We start from the raw sequence: 19500 nt of genomic DNA, 5'->3' as shown, positions 1-19500 counted from the left end.
GATTGCGTGTATGGGTCATCATACACTATTATTTTTGGGTTAAAGGAAAGGCAGTAATGTATGCTAAATCCGAACACTGGTTTCAATTCCGAACATTGGTGGATTTAATTCATTTAACACTCAAAGTGCATTCCAAAAATGTAAAATATTCAAAGAAATGAAACAGTCAGACTAATTTATTCCACGAACAATCAAAGCAAGAACATATTTCCAACAATTGGAACAGTTATGCACTTTCAAATTTCAACAATATTTGCATTCGAAAGGAAGTTCATCGCAAATCAACTGATTTTCTATGTCAACACATGCCAAATGAAATCTCCGGCCACAGTTAGTGCATTCAATAAAGTTGTCATACGTCTTCTCACACGCAAAACATTTGTCGGCCTCAACTTGACGTCGCTGTCTGATAATGAATAATTGATTTCCCGAAGAATTGCCTCCTCGTTCTCCTGTTTTCTTCTTTTCATGGTATGTCTGCGTTGTTTTTCAGCCTTTCTTGCCTCACTCTTTTTTTCCTGTTCAGCATATTTTCGTTTTTTCTCTTCCTCTTTCCTTTTCTTATTTTCTTCTTTTCTTCTTTTTCGTTCACTTTCCTGTTGCAGTTCTTTCTCTTTCTTCTGTAGATCTATCTTTTCTTGCAACAGAGAGCGATAGGTAGACCCTGTGATGGCTTTAGGCATGAGAACCCGTTGGACCTTTGGCCATCTGAGTCTTGTCCGAGTTGCATAAAATGATAACGACGGGGTCTCCTTTTTTTGCAACAACTTTACTACTCTTGTGTGCACACAAAGAGAAATCGTCTCATCTGCGTTATAGATTCTACTAGGATCAAGCAGCAGAGTTTCATCTTTGAGCTCATCCTTAACGTAGCGATCAAATTCGGCAAACTAACGCTGAATTTTCTCTATTGTGATGATAGCTCGTTTCTTCCCTAATTGGATAGTTGTGCGGATGGACAAATACGGATGACGCTTAAAAAACCCACGCATTCATCGCCGTCCCGGATTGTTTTCGAGAAAAGGGGTTTCTCTGCCAGCGTCATTGAGAATCTTCTGGATAACCGTACACAGCTCATGTCTTGTTCGACTGTAGCCAACCCTACTCATATGGACCACCCAGTTGGCAATTCGTTGCTCTTCGTCAGCACTGAGGACGGTCTTCGCACCAATATGGTCAGTTGCGTACTTACCACGGACACAAATCATGGAGTGTTGTTTTGGGTATATTATACGTTTTGGAAGCTTGGCCAAGCGTCATTGTACCCGATTTTATTATTTCGACTGCGCGACCAACCACTTCTGGGTCGTACTTTTGACGTTTTGCTTGTAATTGACGACTCATATCTAAAATAAAACGAATTCATGTGTCAAGAGATTAGCCTTTTATTTTAAGTTTTTGTAATTTATAAAACACTATTCTTGTAAGTCTTTGCTTTCTTGCAGTAAACTTCAATGATAAACACTTTTAAAAAATTTGTTCGGAATAATGAACATTGTACATATATGGGTTGTAATTCCGAACACTTGATTTTTACCTTTTTTGTTTGTGAAAGCTATAAGTAGAACATACACACTAGTTGGGAAATGCCTAACTAACAATAGCATAGCAAAACCTGATCGGGGAAATATTTAAATGATGTTATGTAACCTTAGGAATTAGTGAAGGTGAAATTGAGATTTGTGTAATTCAACTCACTTGACTGGTTGGTGAAACGACTTTCCGAGATTCTTCATTAGACGATGTTCGGAATTATGAGCACCCACTGTATATGAATATCGTGTTAAATGAAATAATTGTGAAAGTATCATTTATATAAAAAGTCAAAAGTTTTTTTTGCTATACATTTCGCAGAAGAGTAAGTTTATGAATGATTAAAATAGTTCTGGTAGTACAGCGGAAGGGGGAGGAGGATCTGATATGGCTGGGAAATGTTCGGAGGTTCACAATAGACGGATCCCGGAATTCGCTTGAGTTAAGAAAACCCCACTTATCAGTGTTTTTGAAAGAATTATAAACACACATGCAGCCCATTCCTTTTCTGATCAAAGGGAGACAAATGGACAAACTCAATACCATTTTACTAAGTGATCAATAGAACCATTATTTCATTATGTAAAGCAAAACAAATGTTAAAAGGACAATGTTTTATTGTAATATGCTTATAAATTCTTTTTCATTATGTTTTACAATGATGCATAATACGCTGTTAAATAAGAAAAATAGTGACAATCAGAAATAAATTATCCATATTCACATAACACACATTTCATGCGGTGAATATACGACTAACAAGTGACAACAACAACAATTTCAACCTTTTTGTAAATTGATTTATTTAAAAACGTTATTTTAGTACAAATATTGGTGACGGGGTTGGGGTAGAGGTGTTACACGTTAATGTCAGTACATGAAAATTAATAAAGATGAAATGGAAATAAATTAAATGAAGCATTTAATTTATTGCGAAAAATGTTATAAACAAAATTAATATGGTTTGCTTGAACACGTAGTTTTCTTTCCAAACATTTAAATCACTTTTTCATAGCCGCGTCATGCAAAAATTGGTCTTGTGGAGTTAGGCCAGCTTAGCTCAAGTTTTAATGTGATTTGCTTGAGAATTCAATACAATGCTGGTTAATACCAATACATTTATTATTATAATTATGTTGTGGTTCATTCTTTGTTAGACTCAAACCAAGCGACGGGTAAACTCACGTAGCCAGATACGATAGTTAACATCACAACTTACACTCAACCTGCATTCGCACAAAGTAAAGATCAACTAGGTGCTATATTTCCCTTGTTTACTTCATTTATAGGTAAAATCTTTACATAATTCCATTCATAAGGCCCAGGCTTCTGGATATGTACAGTTTCATTGGTTGGTTATTAATAGTAGTTTACAAAGGCTTCATAGAAGTTTTTGCAATTATTACTTCTCGCGTAAGTGTATATTTTTTTGCATAATAAAAATACGACATCATAGTCGCATGGAGTTCACCAATAACTACAGGTATAATAGAGACAACGACAAAAATGCTTTATAATCGCTTAAAACGATTATATAAAAAAAAAACTATAAATAATAAGAAATATTCTTTAAAAACAAGGACATGCTGACTTTGAAAAAAAGTTTGAAATTTATGTTGCTTAATAATTAAATTGAAAAACAAAAAATAAACAATTGTGTGTTGTTTTTTTTCACATGTTGCATATTCACCACATGAAATGTGTTTTATTAGAGTCAAACCACCCATTAGTGTCAGTAGATTACAAATTATGCTTCAGGAGTTCACATCATATGTGTACTCTCATGGCTAAGTATGAGTTTATTTCTCCACCATTGAAATATATATCGTGCGTTAATATGTAACACGCAGTTTTCTTTCGAAACATTTAAATCACACTTTCATAATGGCGTCATGCGAAAATGGGTATTATGGCGTTTTGTCTGGCATAGCTCAAGCCAAGCCTGTGCATTTGCATAGTCTGTTCAGAGGCGATGCTTTCCGCTATAAAATCACTCAAAGTTTTATGGTCTCATTATGTATCTTCTTACCGGACTGAGACATGCGCAGGCTGGGTGGGCTATAGCTATGATGGGCGCATATGGCATAAGACCCATTTTTTCATGATGCGGGTCTTTTTAAATCTCATGGCGAGTTTCAATTGGTTTATTTTAGCACAATGCATTTCGATATAAAATTGAATTTAAAAAAGCAAATGCAGCAAACTGACAAATAAGGGTAGCCTATTCAGGCCTTCAGGACAGGAACAATTTTCAGACGTGCTGACCGAGTACGACAAACATTTGTGGTTAGATAATTAAACGATTTTCCTCTTAATGTGACACTATACTATTTCTGTAGTGTTTTTTCTCATCTTGAAAGCAAAATTGTGTTTTTATCGATATTCAATTATGTATTACCCTGATGATTTAGTGACCGAGTACAGACTCTGAAATTCAAATCCAATCAAAAATGGTTTTGGATACATTACAAAAGCTGCTCATAGCAGTTCAGTTCCTCGAATTCTCAGATGAGCAACCTCGGGCCTATGGCACTCGTTTTTGCATGATGTTGTCATTATTTTTTATTTATTCAAATATATTATTATTATGTTTATATATGTTGTAAAATGTAATTTTTTAAAAGCTGTGAAATTCTTTGAACCAGTCCCTGAAAGGATACTAGTAAAATATAACTGAAGAAATTAATCAAATTATGTGCCAGCAGCCCTCTTTTCAAATATGCTGATACTACATTCTAGCAATGCATATTTGATATGCACTTGTCGAAAACTTCAGCAAACTTCATATTTCAGAAAAGATACCTGGGACTGGAGATGAAGAGAATGCCAGGAATAAATTTGATGGAGATGCTACTAGCCACAGTGAGGACAAAGCAGAGACGTCTTCATCAAACACAGGTACAGCAAACAGAAATTAATTGCGCTGTGAAAATGGGTTTAAATGCATTTGCATAAAGTGTCGTCCCAGATTAGCAAGTGCAAAGGCTAGTCAGGGATGACACTTTCGTCTTTTATGATATTTTTTGTAAAAGAAAGTTTTTTCTTAGTGGACTGCACAGGCTAATCTGGTACATATAGAAGGTTCTGCTGAATAGCAGATTTTTTTTGCAAGGTTTAATTTTTATGCCCCCCTTCGAAGAAGAGGGGGTATATCGCATTGCACATGTCAGTCGGTCGGTCTGTCGGTCGGTCGGTCCGTCCACCAGGTGGTTTCCGGATGATAACTCAAGAACGCTTAGGCCTAGGATCATGAAACTTCATAGGTACTTTGATCATGACTCGCAGATGACCCCTATTGATTTTGAGGTCACTAGGTCAAAGGTCAAGATCACTGTGACCCAAAATAGTAAAATGGTTTCCGGATGATAATTCAAGAACCCTTATGCCTAGGATCATGAAACTTGATAGGTAGATTGATCATGACTCGCAGATGACCCCTATTGATTTTGAGGTCACTAGGTCAAAGGTCAAGGTCACGGTGACCCGAAATATTAAAATGGTATCCGGATGATAACTCAAGAACGCTTATGCCTAGGATCATGAAACTTGATAGGTAGATTGATCATGACTCGCAGATGACCCCTATTGATTTTCAGGTCACAAGGTCAAAGGTCAAGGTCATGGTGACCCGAAATAGTAAAATGGTTTCCGGATGATAACTCAAGAACGCTTATGCCTAGGATCATGAAACTTGATAGGTAGTTTGATCTTGACTGGCAGGTGACTCCTATTGATTTTTAGGTCACTAGGTCAAAGGTCAAGGTCACGGTGACCTGAAATAGTAATATGGTTTCTGGATGATAAATCAAGAACGCTTATGCCTAGGATCATGAAACTTCATAGGTACATTGATCATGACTGGCAGATGACATCTATTGATTTTCAGGTCACTAGGTCAAAGGTCAAGGTCACAGTGACAAAAAACATATTGACAAAATGGCTGTCACTACAACTGAGAGCCCATATGGGGGGCATGCATGTTTTACAAACAGCCCTTGTTAACTTTTTCTTTTCTGATACCACTTCTTCTTAGATGTTATTCTAGTTTTTTATTCATTACCTTTCTATCAGTTGTGAAAAAAGCAATAAAGCATGTTTATTTGGTTTAAAATCCAATATTTTAAATCCAATACCAACCGGTTCATGAGTTTACAATGATAAACAACATGCTTGTATGAAAAAAAGACACTTGACTTGTTCTACATAAAAAAATCAATCCTTAAATAAACAAACATTAAAATGTATTACTAGTTTTGTAAGTTTTTAGCAAGTGGGTCCTTTTTCATTTTAAAACATGTTAGTTTTGTCATTTTCAGACAGTGACCTGAGTCACATGTTGGAGAGCAAATTGAAAGTGGAGGAGAAGGTGCAGGAAGACAGCCTGCTGGATGAGGTGACCTTTGAGGGAATAGCGCGCTACATACTGAGCGATAGGTGCAAGAACATTGTGACCATGGCGGGTGCTGGCATATCCACATGTAATTGGCTTGAACTTGTTGTGAGCCTCGCTCTGGGAAAATGGGGATAAATGCATGTTCGTAACATGTCGTCCCAGATTAGCCTTTGCAGTCCACACAGGCTAATCAAGGACAACACTTTTTGCTTTCACTTGATTTTTTATGCTCAAATTTATTTTGGGGGGAGCATATAGTCGCCGCTTTGTCTGTCCTTGTGTGCGTCTGTCTGTCTGTCTGTCAGTGCACTATTTTTGTCCGGGCTATTTCTCAGCAACTAATGACAGGAATTCAATAAAACTTTATGGAAAGCTTCACTCCCAAGTGGAGATGTGCATATTTTCAGCGGGTTCTGGTCGGATGATTTTTCACAGAGTTATGGCCCTTTGAAATTTTTGAAAATTTCCATTAACTGTACATATAGTGCAATTCTTGTCCGGGCTATTTCTCAGCAACTTATGACCGGAATTCAATGAAACTTTATGGGAAGCTTCACTACCAAGAGGAGATGTGCATATTTTCAGCGGGTTCTGGTTGGATGATTTTTTACAGAGCTTTGAAATTTTCTATAAAAAAATATTGTCCCCCCAACTACTGTGCCCTTAAGACGTTTCCTTTTATCTGAATATATAGTGCAATATTGTGACAAAAATTCCTTTGGGGAACATCACCCGTCTCCGACGGTTTCTTGTTTATTTAGGAATGGCATTGAATACCTATATCGGTATTCGAATATTCGCAACTCCATTTAATCGAATATTTGAATATTTGCAAATACGGCTGGATTGATTTAACATCTATTATTCAGTTTCGTATCCAGTAGGGATATTAAATTTAAATGACACAAAAACACATTTTAATATACAATGTTGTGTTGAAAAATAGAAAGAAAATGTAGCTTAATTGTAAAAACAAATTTTGAAAAAGCCTATTTAGGCGAAATATATGAGAAAAGAGTGAAACTTATTCTGTGTTAACTTCCATTGTTTTGTTAGTTATATCTGTTTGCTGAATACGAGGCTGTTTATTAACGTCGCTATCGAATAATTGTATCCCTGTTGGCTAATACTAAGACCGATACTGTAATTGGGCTCAAATAGAAGGAAAAACATCATGTCATAGAATTTTATTTTTATTTGAAATTTTAAAGAAGACGGCGGTCTACTATGGCGATGCGAGGAAACTAAATTATTATTCGATAGTCATTTGAATCCTTAATTGGCACCTAATTGACATACAACAGTTCAGGCCCTTTCTTAGAGTCTGTATATTGCATTGCGTATTTTGAGTATGTCACACATTTTTATGGCTGTTCATACTGTGATAACAGAAACTTAATTAGTATTCGCCAGTCAATTGAAGCCATTATTTGGCACCCAATTGACAAACCATTCGGGCCTTTCTTAGAGTGTGTATATTGCATTGCACAATCAGCGCTGATACTGGCCGCGTTATCAGTTTGACACGAAGAACGTCACATCAAACATGTTAATCCCAAATGATTTTGGGTGCCAATTAGTAAGCGGCTCGCAGGTCATTTAATATAAGGGCAATGACGTTTGAAAAAAAATGTGAATATCAATTCTGTTAATCGAATACTGACCATTCAATCGAATATTCAAATATTCCAATAACTTTGCTATCCCTATTTTTAATAGAAGAGACCTACTTTAAGAGAAACAATACATTAAAGCGAAAAGTGTTGTCCCTGATTAGCCTTTGCAGACTGCACAGGCTAATCTGGGTTGACATTTTATGACCATGCATTAGACCCTGTGTTCCTAGAGCAAGGCTCATATGTGTTATTTTAAGCTCATCTATTTTTTGAAAAAAAATTATGAGCTATTGTCATCACCTTGGCGTCGGCGTCTGCGTCCGGTTAAGTTTTGCGTTTAGGTCCACTTTTCTCAGAAAGTATCAATGCTATTGCATTCAAACTTGGTACACTTACTTACTATCATGAGGGGACTGGGCAGGCAAAGTTAGATAACTCTGGCGTGCATTTTGACAGAATTATGTGCCCTTTTTATACTTAGAAAATTGAAAATTTTGGTTAAGTTTTGTGTTTAGGTCCATTTTATTCCTTAAGTATCAAAGCTATTGCTTTCATACTTGCAACACTTACTAACTATCATAAGGGGACTGTGCAGGCAAAGTTATGTAACTCTGACTGGCATTTTCACAAAATTATGTGCCCTTTTTATACTTAGAAAATTGAAAATTTGGTTAAGTTTTGTGTTTAGGTCCACTTTATTCCTACAGTATCAAAGCTTTTGCTTTCATACTTGCAACACTTATTAACTATCATAAGGGGACTGTGCAGGCAAAGTTATGTAACTCTGACTGGCATTTGGACGGAATTATGGGCCCTTTATACTTAGAAAATTGAAAATTTGGTTAAGTTTTGTGTTTTGGTCCACTTTACCCCTAAAGTATCATAGATATTGCTTTCATACTTGGAACACTCACAAACTATTATAAGGGTACAGTAAAAGGACAAGTTGCATAACTCTGGTTGTCATTTTTACGGAATTATGGCCCTTTTTTGACTTAGTAACTTTGAATATAATTATGGTTAAATTTTGTGTTTCGTCGATCCAGTTTACTTCTAAAGTATCAAGGCTATTGCTTTCAAACTTCAAATACTTTCATGTTATCATGAGGTTACTGTACCTGGCAAGTTGAATTTTACCTTGACCTTTGAATGACCTTGACTCTCAAGGTCAAATTATTAAATTTTGCTAAAATTGCCATAACTTCTTTATTTAGGATTAGTTTTGATTGATACTTTGACAAAACTACTCTTACCTGACATACCACAATAGACTCCACCCAAACCATCCCCCGTGACCTGCCCCCCGAATCCCCCCCCCCCCCCCCCCCGAATCCCCCCCTATTTTTTTTTTTTTTTTTTTAAGATCATCTCACAAATGACCACCACACCCTCACACTATACCCCCCCAACCCCATCCCCCAAATTATTTTTTTTGAAACGGTTAAAAAACACAAATATTTATTATTATTATTTTATTTTTGAAATACCGTCCAACCATCGCACCCAAGAATCCCCTCCCCCCCACCCAACCCCCCCCCCCCCCCGCCCCCGATTTTTTTTTTTCTTGCTTTTTGTTTCCCCATTTTTTTGCATTTTTGTAAGATAATGTAATAAATGTCCACACCCCCACACTATACACCCCTCTTCACTCCACCCCTCCCTCCTTTGTGATTAAAATTGAGAGTCCCTTCACCTTTTAAAAGAAAATAGATGAGCGGTCTGCACCCGCAAGGCGGTGCTCTTGTTAGCTTGACTTTTCACCAATTCAATATTCTTGCTATTGAAGTGAGGAGCTGTAATACTTAATACCCATTTTACAGCTTTGGCATCACAGTTCAGGTTTGCATAATGCTCTGGTTAAGGTAATCGACAGAGTTCTATAATTCTGTCTTTCAATTTAGCAGAATTATGCCCCTTGTTAACTTTGGAGACTCTTTTTAATGTTTGCACTCAACAACTCTATATATAGTACAGATATTGAAATAAAAATTTACATAGGTATCCATGATTTTACTGAACATTAACTGACCAAGACTTAACTGTGACCAGCTGTCTGGACTTTGCCCAGTTGTGTACTTACAAAAGCCTAGTTAAGTTTTTTTTGCAAAATGAAGTAAGGTTGTAGTTGACATGTATCAAAGTACATAATTCTGTAACTATAATTACAGATATTTAATTGAAACTTAACACGTGTCTTTAGGATCATCATGTGAGGTCACAGACCAAGGTCCATTACTCTGACCTGCAATTTATCAGAATCATGGCCCTTTTTGTACTTATAAAATTCAGGTTAAAATTTTTGGGCGACTTATCAATATCTCAATATCCACCACAGATTTTGAAATAAAACTTTACATATGAGCCGGGCTCTGTGAAAAGGGGGTTCAATGCATATGCATAAATTGTGTCCCCAGATTTGCATGTGCAGTCTGCACAGGCTAATCAGGGACAACACTTTCCCCCTAAACTGGATTTTTGCTAAGAAGAGATTTTCTTGAAAAATATCATAAAAGCAGAAAGGGTTGTCCCTGATCAGCCGGTGTGGACTGCACAGTCTTATCTGTGACGACACTTTACGCACTTTTTCACAGAGAAGGGTCCATATAATAATCCAAACAGTCACCATGAAATACGTCCAGTCGAAAGCCTCTTGGGACTGCACAGGCTAATCTGGGAGGACACTTTACGCACATGTATTTAACCCCCTTTTCACAGAGCATGGCTGATAGGTGTTCAGTGCCTTCATAAAGAATAAATGGCCAAGGAGTATAGATGGGACAGCCTTCCAAAAGGATTATGCCCCATTTTGTTCTTATGCAATCAGGTTAAAGTTTATGGCTTACTAATTGTTGAATCAGTGTAAATAGTATCTCTGGTTATGGTTCTCAAGCGCTGTGTGAATGTGACCCTATTTCAACCCCAAATTTACCTGAACTTTAAAAAAACTAACATCTAAAAAACAACATAATTAATTGAGCCTCATTTTGGCAAACTGAGCTTAGGGCAGGTTTGTAAAGTTTCATGGCTGTGAAGTCTGCACAGGCTTATCAGGGACCAAACTTTCTGTTTTTATGGAATTTTTCTTGTAATGGAAGTCTCTTAGCAAAATCCAGTGTATGTGGAAAGTGTCGTCCCTGATTAGCCAGTGCTGACTGCATAGGCTAATCTTGGAGGAAACTTGACACACATGCATTAAGCCCAGTTTTCCCTTATCAATGCTCAATTTGTTTTTCTGTCTTTCAGCTGCTGGAATTCCTGATTTCCGGTCGCCAGGTACCGGTCTCTATGACAATCTGGAGAAATACAATCTTCCTGAACCTCACGCTGTCTTTGATATTAGCTACTTCAAGGTTAAAACTGTGATATGACCCCCTGCTCTGGAAAAACGGGGTTTAATGCTTGCATTATGGTCTTTTTGCCTGTTTACAAAGTCTCTAAGTGATAATCCAGTTCAGGCTAAAAGTGTCCTACCAGCCTATTGGGACTGAACAATCTGATACAACACTTAACATATGTGCTTTAAGCCCTGTTTTCCCAGAGCGAGGCTTATATGTGATAAGTTGTTGCATGATGGGGCCAAATGTTTATGTGTTTGCAAGTATTAACCCTTTGCATGCTGGGAAATTTGTCGTCTGCTAAAATGTCATCTGCTGAATTTCTAAAATTAGCATTTTCTTCGATTTTTTTCAAAGAATACTATCAGAATAGCAAACAGTTTGGATCCTGATGAGACGCCACGTTCTGTGGTCTCATCTGGATCCAAACTTGTTTGCAAAAGCCTCCAAAATTCGGTTCCGGCACTTAAAGGGTTATCCCAAATCAGCCCGTGAGTACAGGTAAGTCCAGGCTGACTGATTCCATTTGCATGGTATTCTCTGATTGAAGGCTGTCTTTTATATGCATAAAGTGCTGTAAGGTTTTTGATGACACCCTTAAAATTTCATTAGAATAAATGTGTGTATTTTTATTTGCATGTGTCAGTCAGTCAGCCGATCAGTAGGTGTGTAGGTCGGTCCATAGACCTTCAGTTGCAATATTTTAGAACACTTTGACTTACAACCATGCAAATTGTTTTGATGGCTATTTGAGAGGTAAAAAACGATTTCAAGATCAACAGGTCAAAGGTTAAAGTCACAGATGCTTGTCACAGTTAATTTGTTTCTACACCATATCTTTTAAGATTGTTATGACCTTAGATCATTCATATTGGTATGGTAGTTTCTTCTGAGGAATGAGAGACGCCTCTTTATTGAGGTCAACCCATCAAAGAGTTCAAGGTCTCAGGGTCTGGTTACAGGAAATTATTTTCATTTTTGTTTGTTTTAGAGCACTTTGACCAACAATAATGCCTTTGGTATTATGGTTACATGAGAAGAAAAAATTGCATTTTGATTTTCAGGTCACCAGGTCAAATGTCAATGTCACATGAATTTTATCAAGACATTTTTTGTTCAAGATAACTAGTGAATGTTTGGACCAAGGATCATTCAAATTGGTATGCTGGTTACTTAGAAGGAAAGAATGATGTTGACTGATTTTGAGGTAAACAGTTCAAAGGTCAAGGTCACAAGTACTTGTAAGAGCAAATCGGTTTCCGCTCAATATCTTTAGAATGCTTTGATCTATGATCATGCCAAGTGGTGTAGTGGATAATTGGGGAAATTTTGGATGTCTAAGTTAGAATTAGGTCATCAGATCAATGGTCTAGGTCACAGAGGCTTGTATACTGGAATTTTGGCATAATATCTTAAGACTTCTTAGGCGCATATAAATAAGTTTAACAATTGGTCTTGACTAAGGATGACGCGAAATCGTTTTCAAATCAACAGATTTAAGGACAAGATCACAGGGACGCAAGTGCAGGTGGCAGCACAAATGTTTTACAAACATGTTTTGTTTATGTATGAAACTACAACTATACTTACAACAATGTTTTTATTGACAGAGTTATTCATAAATTTTTCTATTGAGTTTCCATTGTATTTCAAACAAATATGCCTTGAATAACATACGCTAAAAAAAATCTACTAACAATAAAAGACGATCATTTTAAACTTTTGATTCACTACATTAACTACATAAACTGCAAATAATCCACAATCTGCTCAAAATGTTAATAATATAACCAGATTAAGAAGGTGTCCATGTTTGTACACATTGCTCTCATTTCAGACCAACCCAGAGCCTTTCTTTGTCCTTTGTAAGGATCTCTATCCAAAACAAGCCTTCAAAGTAAGTGTTGTATTTGTTCGGCACCTATTCACAGAAAAATCCGAGCTATGCTTCCAGTGATTTTTATTCCCCCCTTCGAAGAAGAGGGGGTATATTGCTTTGCTCATGTCGGTCAGTCTGTCGGTCCGTCCACCAGGTGGTTGTCAGATGATAACTCAAGAACGCTTGGGCCTAGGATCATGAAACTTCATAGGTACATTGATCATGACTCGCAGATGATCCCCTATAGATTTTGAGGTCACTAGGTCAAAGGTCAAGGTCACTGTGACCCGAAATAGTAAAATGGTTTCCGGATGATAATTCAAGAACGCTTATGCCTGGGATCATGAAACTTCATAGGTAGATTGATCATGACTCGCAGATGACCCCTTTTGATTTTGAGGTCACTAGGTCAAAGGTCAAAGTCACGGTGACCCGAAATAGTAAAATGGTTTCCGGATGATAACTCAAGAACACTTATGCCTAGGATCATGAAACTTGATAGGTACATTGATCATGACTCGCAGATGACCCCTATTGATTTTCAGGTCACTAGGTCAAAGGTCAAGGTCACAGTGACAAAAAACATATTTACAAAATGGCTGTCACTACAACTGAGAGCCCATATGGGGGGCATGCATGTTTTACAAACAGCCCTTGTTTTTTGTTTGTTTATATTTTACAGCCTGTGCCTTTTTTATTGGAAAAAAACGCAATAGACCATGAAATTGCGTAAATGTAAACATTATTAATAAAATAATAAATAACAGTATACCTATTGTTTATAAGTGCACATTTAACTGCAAGCTAAAATTTATATTATAAAGTGCTAGGGAAATAAATTGCTGTATAATTAATTCAATAAACCAATTATTAAGTTAATTGGAAAAGTTTAGCATATTTTTGGGGAATTTTGGTCAGATTTTTGGGGAAAAAAGATGACTTTGTGCCATTTGTAAACAGCCTTTTTTTACTTCTTGCAATTGGTAAACAGCCTGTAAGAGGCTGTAATTTTGGGCAAAAATGGCTTCTCACCCAAATGTTTGAATTGGCATCTTGTAATTTTCTGGTAAAGGTACAATGTCTCCATATCGCTGCTACAGGTATTGAATGGAAACTTTACATATGTGTTCTGGGTCATTGTGTGAGGTCACTGACCATGTTCCATAGCTGCTGCAATTTGGTTTAATTATGCCCCTTTTTGTTTGAAGAAATTCAGGTTTACGTTTGTGTGAACATTCCATATCTCCATCCCTACTTGGCATGTTATAATAAAGCTTTACATATGTGTTGATGGACTGTTTTTTTTTTTAAAGTCATGAAGACCTATAACTTTCAGACCTTTATTTGATATCATTATGCACATATTTACTATTTTTGCTATTGCTTTATATTTCAGCCAACACCCTGCCATTACTTCATAAAACTGTTGGAAAAGAAGAACAAACTGCTTACTCATTTTACACAGGTATTGTCTCTTAACATCAACTGGAATCAAAGCAAGATCATTGCTTGCTTACTAAGTAAATTTGCTGTCAATATGTTCATTAATTAATATATACCATTATTGTTTGCAGAATATTGTTTATTTATCCTAAATAATCATCCAAAAATATAGAGGTTATTTGATGATTTCAGTTCATTTTCGTTGTTAATTTACTAGTAATCAATTAATATTTTCACAAGCACACTCACTAGTGAAAATATTAGTTTTCTATCATCACCAGTAAAGAAAAATTGATAATTCACCAACATATTTGATTTTACTTAAACTTTTTACCGCAGTTTATTAAAATGTTAAGAGTTTAATATAAAAATTGTAGTGGAATAATGACGTCACGACATGAAAAATCAACGTCATTTCACAATAAAATAGTGAAAATTATCACAAAATTGATCTCAACTATTTTCCACATATTGTAACAGTGACTTACAGTTTTTGAATCACAGATATTTCAATATAAACCGCAAAAAGACATTTAATAAAATGATTATATTTTTGCAGAACATCGACACACTTGAGCGAGTCTCGGGGTTAAGTGACGGGAAAGTTGTTGAGGCCCACGGTTCATTCAACACTGGCCACTGTCGCAAGTGCAACGCACAATATGAGCAAGAATGGATGAGAGGTGGGTATAATCACTTGAGTCGTGTAATGCAAAAATGGGTCTTATTTCATATGGGGCTAACGTAGCTCCAGACCAGCTTGTGTATCCCGGCAGTCTGGTCAGGAGCTGCATGGTCCGCTATAAAGTCACACAAGGTTTTGTGGTCTTTTTAGTAGACAGGGATGCACATGGCTTAAGACCCATTTTCTTATGCTGCAGCTTATATATATATCTGTACAAAGTATTAAATGATTAAAGATAATTAACGGTTCAATCCCAGTATAAAGCATAGATTTGTTGGCTTTAGTTTAATATCCATTTTAAATCACGAGTGATCATAGAAAATATATATTTCTATTATCACCAGTGAATTAAATCAATATACCGGTACAATGTATTCCACCAAATCCAACAAATTTTCTTTTTATTTCATGCTTACAAATGATTATTTTTGCATTTTTGCTGAAATCATCATGTCCTAACAAAATGAATAAGATGTCATTTCATAGTATAACTGTGAAAATTATGGATAATTTTCACTGTTAATTTTCACTTTTTGAAACAGTGAATTATCAGTTTTAATTCACTGATATTTCTCTTTAAACCACCGGGAAGCATTAAATAGAACTATGTTAGACCACCTGTTGATTAGTTGTGTAAGAAGAATCTAGGATTACATTGGACATGGGAAAATATTGTGCATTATAAGCCATTCATAAAACATAAAGTGTATTATTTGATAGAGATGTCCCGTAGAGAAGCAATTACACTCATATACCTTCAAACGGTCTTTGACAGATTTTGCTGATAATAGATGTAGTCATAAATCTCAAAATTGTTTCATCAAATACTTTTGACTTTTTACTGATGTCTTCTGTGTTCATTTTTATGATGATTAAATCTCCATTATCTACAGGTATATCTCATATGATGTAGAACATTTATGTGTGAAATTATTTGGTGATTCCCCTTTTTCCCCCACACACACACTTGGAAGTAATAATTCACAGAGAATGAACACAAATTTTATCACTTATGTACGCTTTGTTTTTCAGAGCGTATTTTCAGTGAAGATGTTGTCCCTCGATGTACACAGAAAGATTGTGATGGAATTGTGAAGCCAGGTAACCACTGTTCATCTGGCACCATTAATGTGTATTTCACACATTTAGAAGTTTTACATCTATGGATTATTTTTAAGGCCCCCTAGCTCAGTTGGCAGAGCACTTGACTACAAATTATTTCTTGGTTTCATCTCGTGCCTGAGCAAGTAAGTTTTGTGGGGATTGATCATGAAATCATTTCTTTTGCCATCCTCTTCCTGAGTGTTTTTCGTCCGGGGGGATTCCAGACTGACCGTTGTCTGCAGGTGGCCGTTAATTTCAGGTGGCCGTTAGGTCAGTTTCGACTGTATTTCTTTGCTCTAGTCCACCTGTCTGCCAGACTTAAATTTAGTTGTACACTTATTGGCAGCTATTTGTGTCCTAATTGTCAGGCTTATAAGTAGTAGTATGGTTATTGTAAGGCTTATAAGTAGTTGTATGGTGATTTTCAGGCTTATAATTAGCTGTATGGTTATTGTCAGGTTTATAAGTAGCTGTATGGTGATTGTCAGACTGATAAATAGTGGTATGGTGATTGTCAGGCTTATAAAAAGTTGTTTGGTGATTGTTAGGCTTATAAGTAGTTGTATATTGATTGTAAGGCTTATAAGTAGTTGGATGGTGATTGGAAGGCTTATAAATCGTTGTATGGTGATTGTAATACTTATAAGTAGTTGAATGGTGATTGCAAGGCTTATAAGTATTTGTATGGTTATTTTCAGGCTTATAAGATGTTTATGGTTATTGTCAGGCTTATAAGTAGCTGTATGGTTATTGTTAGGCTTATAAGTAGTTGTATGGTTATTGTCAGGCTTATAAGTAGTTGTATCATTATTGTCAGACTAATAAGTAGATGTATGGTTATTGTCAGACTTATAAGTAGTTGTATGGTTATTGTCAGACTTATAAGTAGTTGTATGGTAATTGTCAGGCTTATAAGTAGATGTATGACTATTGTCTGGCTTATAAGTAGATGTATGGTTATTGTCAGACTTATAAGTAGATGTATGGTTAATGTAAGACTTATAAGTAGTTGTATGGTTATTGTCAGACTTATAAGTAGATGCAGAGCTCCAGATAAGGATTTAGTCTAAATGGTATTTTACCCCTGATATTATTAAAGGGTATTTTATTCCGTTGTTTCAGCCATAAAGGGTTTTTAGGAATATTGAGGGGTATTTTCCATTTCTATAAAAAACTGACATGGCGTGTTTAATCTAGAAATATTATTATTCGTTATTAATAAGTGCAAACAAAATAAATATTAAATGATGATATTAACAGACTGTTTTTAAAATATTCAACTTACATGAGTTATATCTCTGTCTTGATTGGGTCTTTCTTGCATATAGTATTCATATAGTACACAAACGTCATTTCACAATTAAACTAAGTTATGGCACTGCTTGTACAATTGAAAATAAAGTCACACTACATGTGGTTCTATAAAGTTAATTATAATCTTCTTCAACAATAAGATCGCTTAAAATTCTAGAAGCATCATTAGATTTATTTCTGTTAGCATATTGTAATATACATTTACTTCCTGCAGGAGCCGCTGTTCGCTTAAAATGTCCCTTTTTCGAACTTAGAACACGATGGGCTGCCATTTTGAGTACATTTGTACAAGGTTCTTTTAGTTAACTTACTTTTGATTGAAAGGTTAACTTACACTAAACACTAAACTAGATTATTGGTTAAACCGGTTACGCACTTTAATCGATCACAAATACGTACCAAGATTTGTATTGTGTAATGTCAGACTTATAAGTAGTTGTATGGTTATTGTCAGACAAATAAGTAGATATATGGTTATTGTCAGACTTATAAGCAGTTGTAATCTTATTGTCAGGCTTTTAAGGAGTTGTATGGTTATTGTCAGATTTATAAGTAGCTGTATGCTTATTATCAGACTTATAAGTAGTTGTATGATTATTGTTAGGCAAATAATTAGCTGTATGGTCATTATCAGACTTATAAGTAGTTGTATGGTTATTGTCAGGCCTATAAGAAGATGTATGGTTATTGTCAGGTTTATAAGTAGCTGTATGGTTATTGTCAGGTTTATCAGTAGCTGTGTTGTTTTTGTCAGACCTATCAGTAGTGGTATGGTTATTGTCAGGCTTATAAGTTGTTGAATGGTTATTGTCAGACTGATAAAAAGTGGTATGGTAATTGTCAGGCTTATAAGTAGTTGTATGGTGATTGTAAGGCTTATAAGTAGTTGTATATTGATTGTAAGGCTTATAAGTAGTTGGATGGTGATTGTAAGGCTTATAAATAGTTGTATGGTGATTGTAATACTTATAAGTAGTTGAACGGTGATTGCAAGGCTAATAAGTATTTGTATGGTTATTTTCAGACTTATCAGTAGTTGTATGGTTATTGTCAGGCTTATAAGTAGTTGTATGATTATTGTCAGACTTAAAAGTAGCTGTATGACTATTGTCAGACTTATAAGTAGTTATATGACTATTGTCAGGCTTATATGTAGTTATATGACTATTGTAAGACTTATCAGTATATAAGTAGAACTATGGTTATTGTCAGGCTTATAAGTAGTTATATAGCTATTGTCAAACTTATAAGTAGTTTTATGGTTATTGCAAGGCTTATAAGTTGTTTTTTGGTTATTGTAAGACTTATAAGTAGTTGTATGGTTATTGCATGGCTTATAAGTAGTTGTATCTTTTTTTGCAGACTTAAAAGTAGGTGAAAGGTTATTGTCAGACTTATAATAGACCAGTTTCACAATACCGCCGCTGTTGCTATGTTTAGATATCATGTGAAGCGTCGAATTTCAGAACGAGGCTGAACGTGTATAGATCTTTGGCGGATGATATTTATGATTATAAACCAGTTGATTTTTATGAAATATATTAGTGATTTTCATGAGTACTGACACTAGTAACAATAATTAACGGAAAACATGCATGTGTTGTTCAGTCAATAAATTGATGAGGGGTTATAAAATAAACATTCTTGCACCTATGTCATATTTTAAAGCCATAGTATTAAGTACCACTAGTATATACATGTATATACATTTTATTTCATCTTTATTAAAATTCAAGACACGCATGATCATCAGAGCAAATGTGGTCTAAAGAAAAAACATTGATAATTGCACAAAACAAGTATATACATAAGTCGTATAATACAAAACATTCTGTGTTCGTTAGTGTATAGAAGAACAAAATTAAAACAAGCATTTTTGTTGACCACAACAGGGTTAAACAATGTTTCAGAAAAATACAGACTTAAGAGATGTATGCCATAAAGTGACATATATTTATCACTCATAATCACGTTTAAAGAGAAATCAAGTGCATGCATAGACAGTTCAGTTTGCTCCACGTTCGTTTTTTTACCTGTATAAAAGAATTTTTCAATATTGTCTTTCACTGTAAAAGAAAATTATTTCAAGTTAAAAGAAAAAGACATAACACTTACATAGTGTCATGTGCTTTGCATTTTATATTGCTTTTTCTTAGAGTCAACACACATCTTACACGGTCGATCGTTCATGAATAATA

The 19500-nt window shown here is 35.4% G+C and overlaps 1 protein-coding gene across 1 annotated transcript in view; it reads left to right on the top strand.

Moving 5' to 3' along the window:
* LOC127874969 (NAD-dependent protein deacetylase sirtuin-2-like) overlaps positions 1 to 19500 on the top strand; it is a 33451-nt gene that overhangs the window by 1043 nt on the left and 12908 nt on the right. Inside the window, exons 2-8 of the mRNA XM_052419695.1 lie at positions 4327 to 4431; positions 5850 to 6011; positions 10786 to 10892; positions 12715 to 12774; positions 14153 to 14221; positions 14759 to 14882; positions 15917 to 15985. Coding sequence (XP_052275655.1) covers positions 4327 to 4431; positions 5850 to 6011; positions 10786 to 10892; positions 12715 to 12774; positions 14153 to 14221; positions 14759 to 14882; positions 15917 to 15985 — 696 coding nt within the window. The remainder of the gene's footprint in view (positions 1 to 4326; positions 4432 to 5849; positions 6012 to 10785; positions 10893 to 12714; positions 12775 to 14152; positions 14222 to 14758; positions 14883 to 15916; positions 15986 to 19500) is intronic.

Source organism: Dreissena polymorpha, chromosome 3 (genome assembly GCF_020536995.1).
Source record: "Dreissena polymorpha isolate Duluth1 chromosome 3, UMN_Dpol_1.0, whole genome shotgun sequence".
In the NCBI taxonomy this organism is placed as follows: Eukaryota; Metazoa; Mollusca; class Bivalvia; order Myida; family Dreissenidae; genus Dreissena; species Dreissena polymorpha.
Note: the sequence above shows the minus strand (reverse complement) of the source record. Positions and strands in the feature narration are given on the sequence as shown.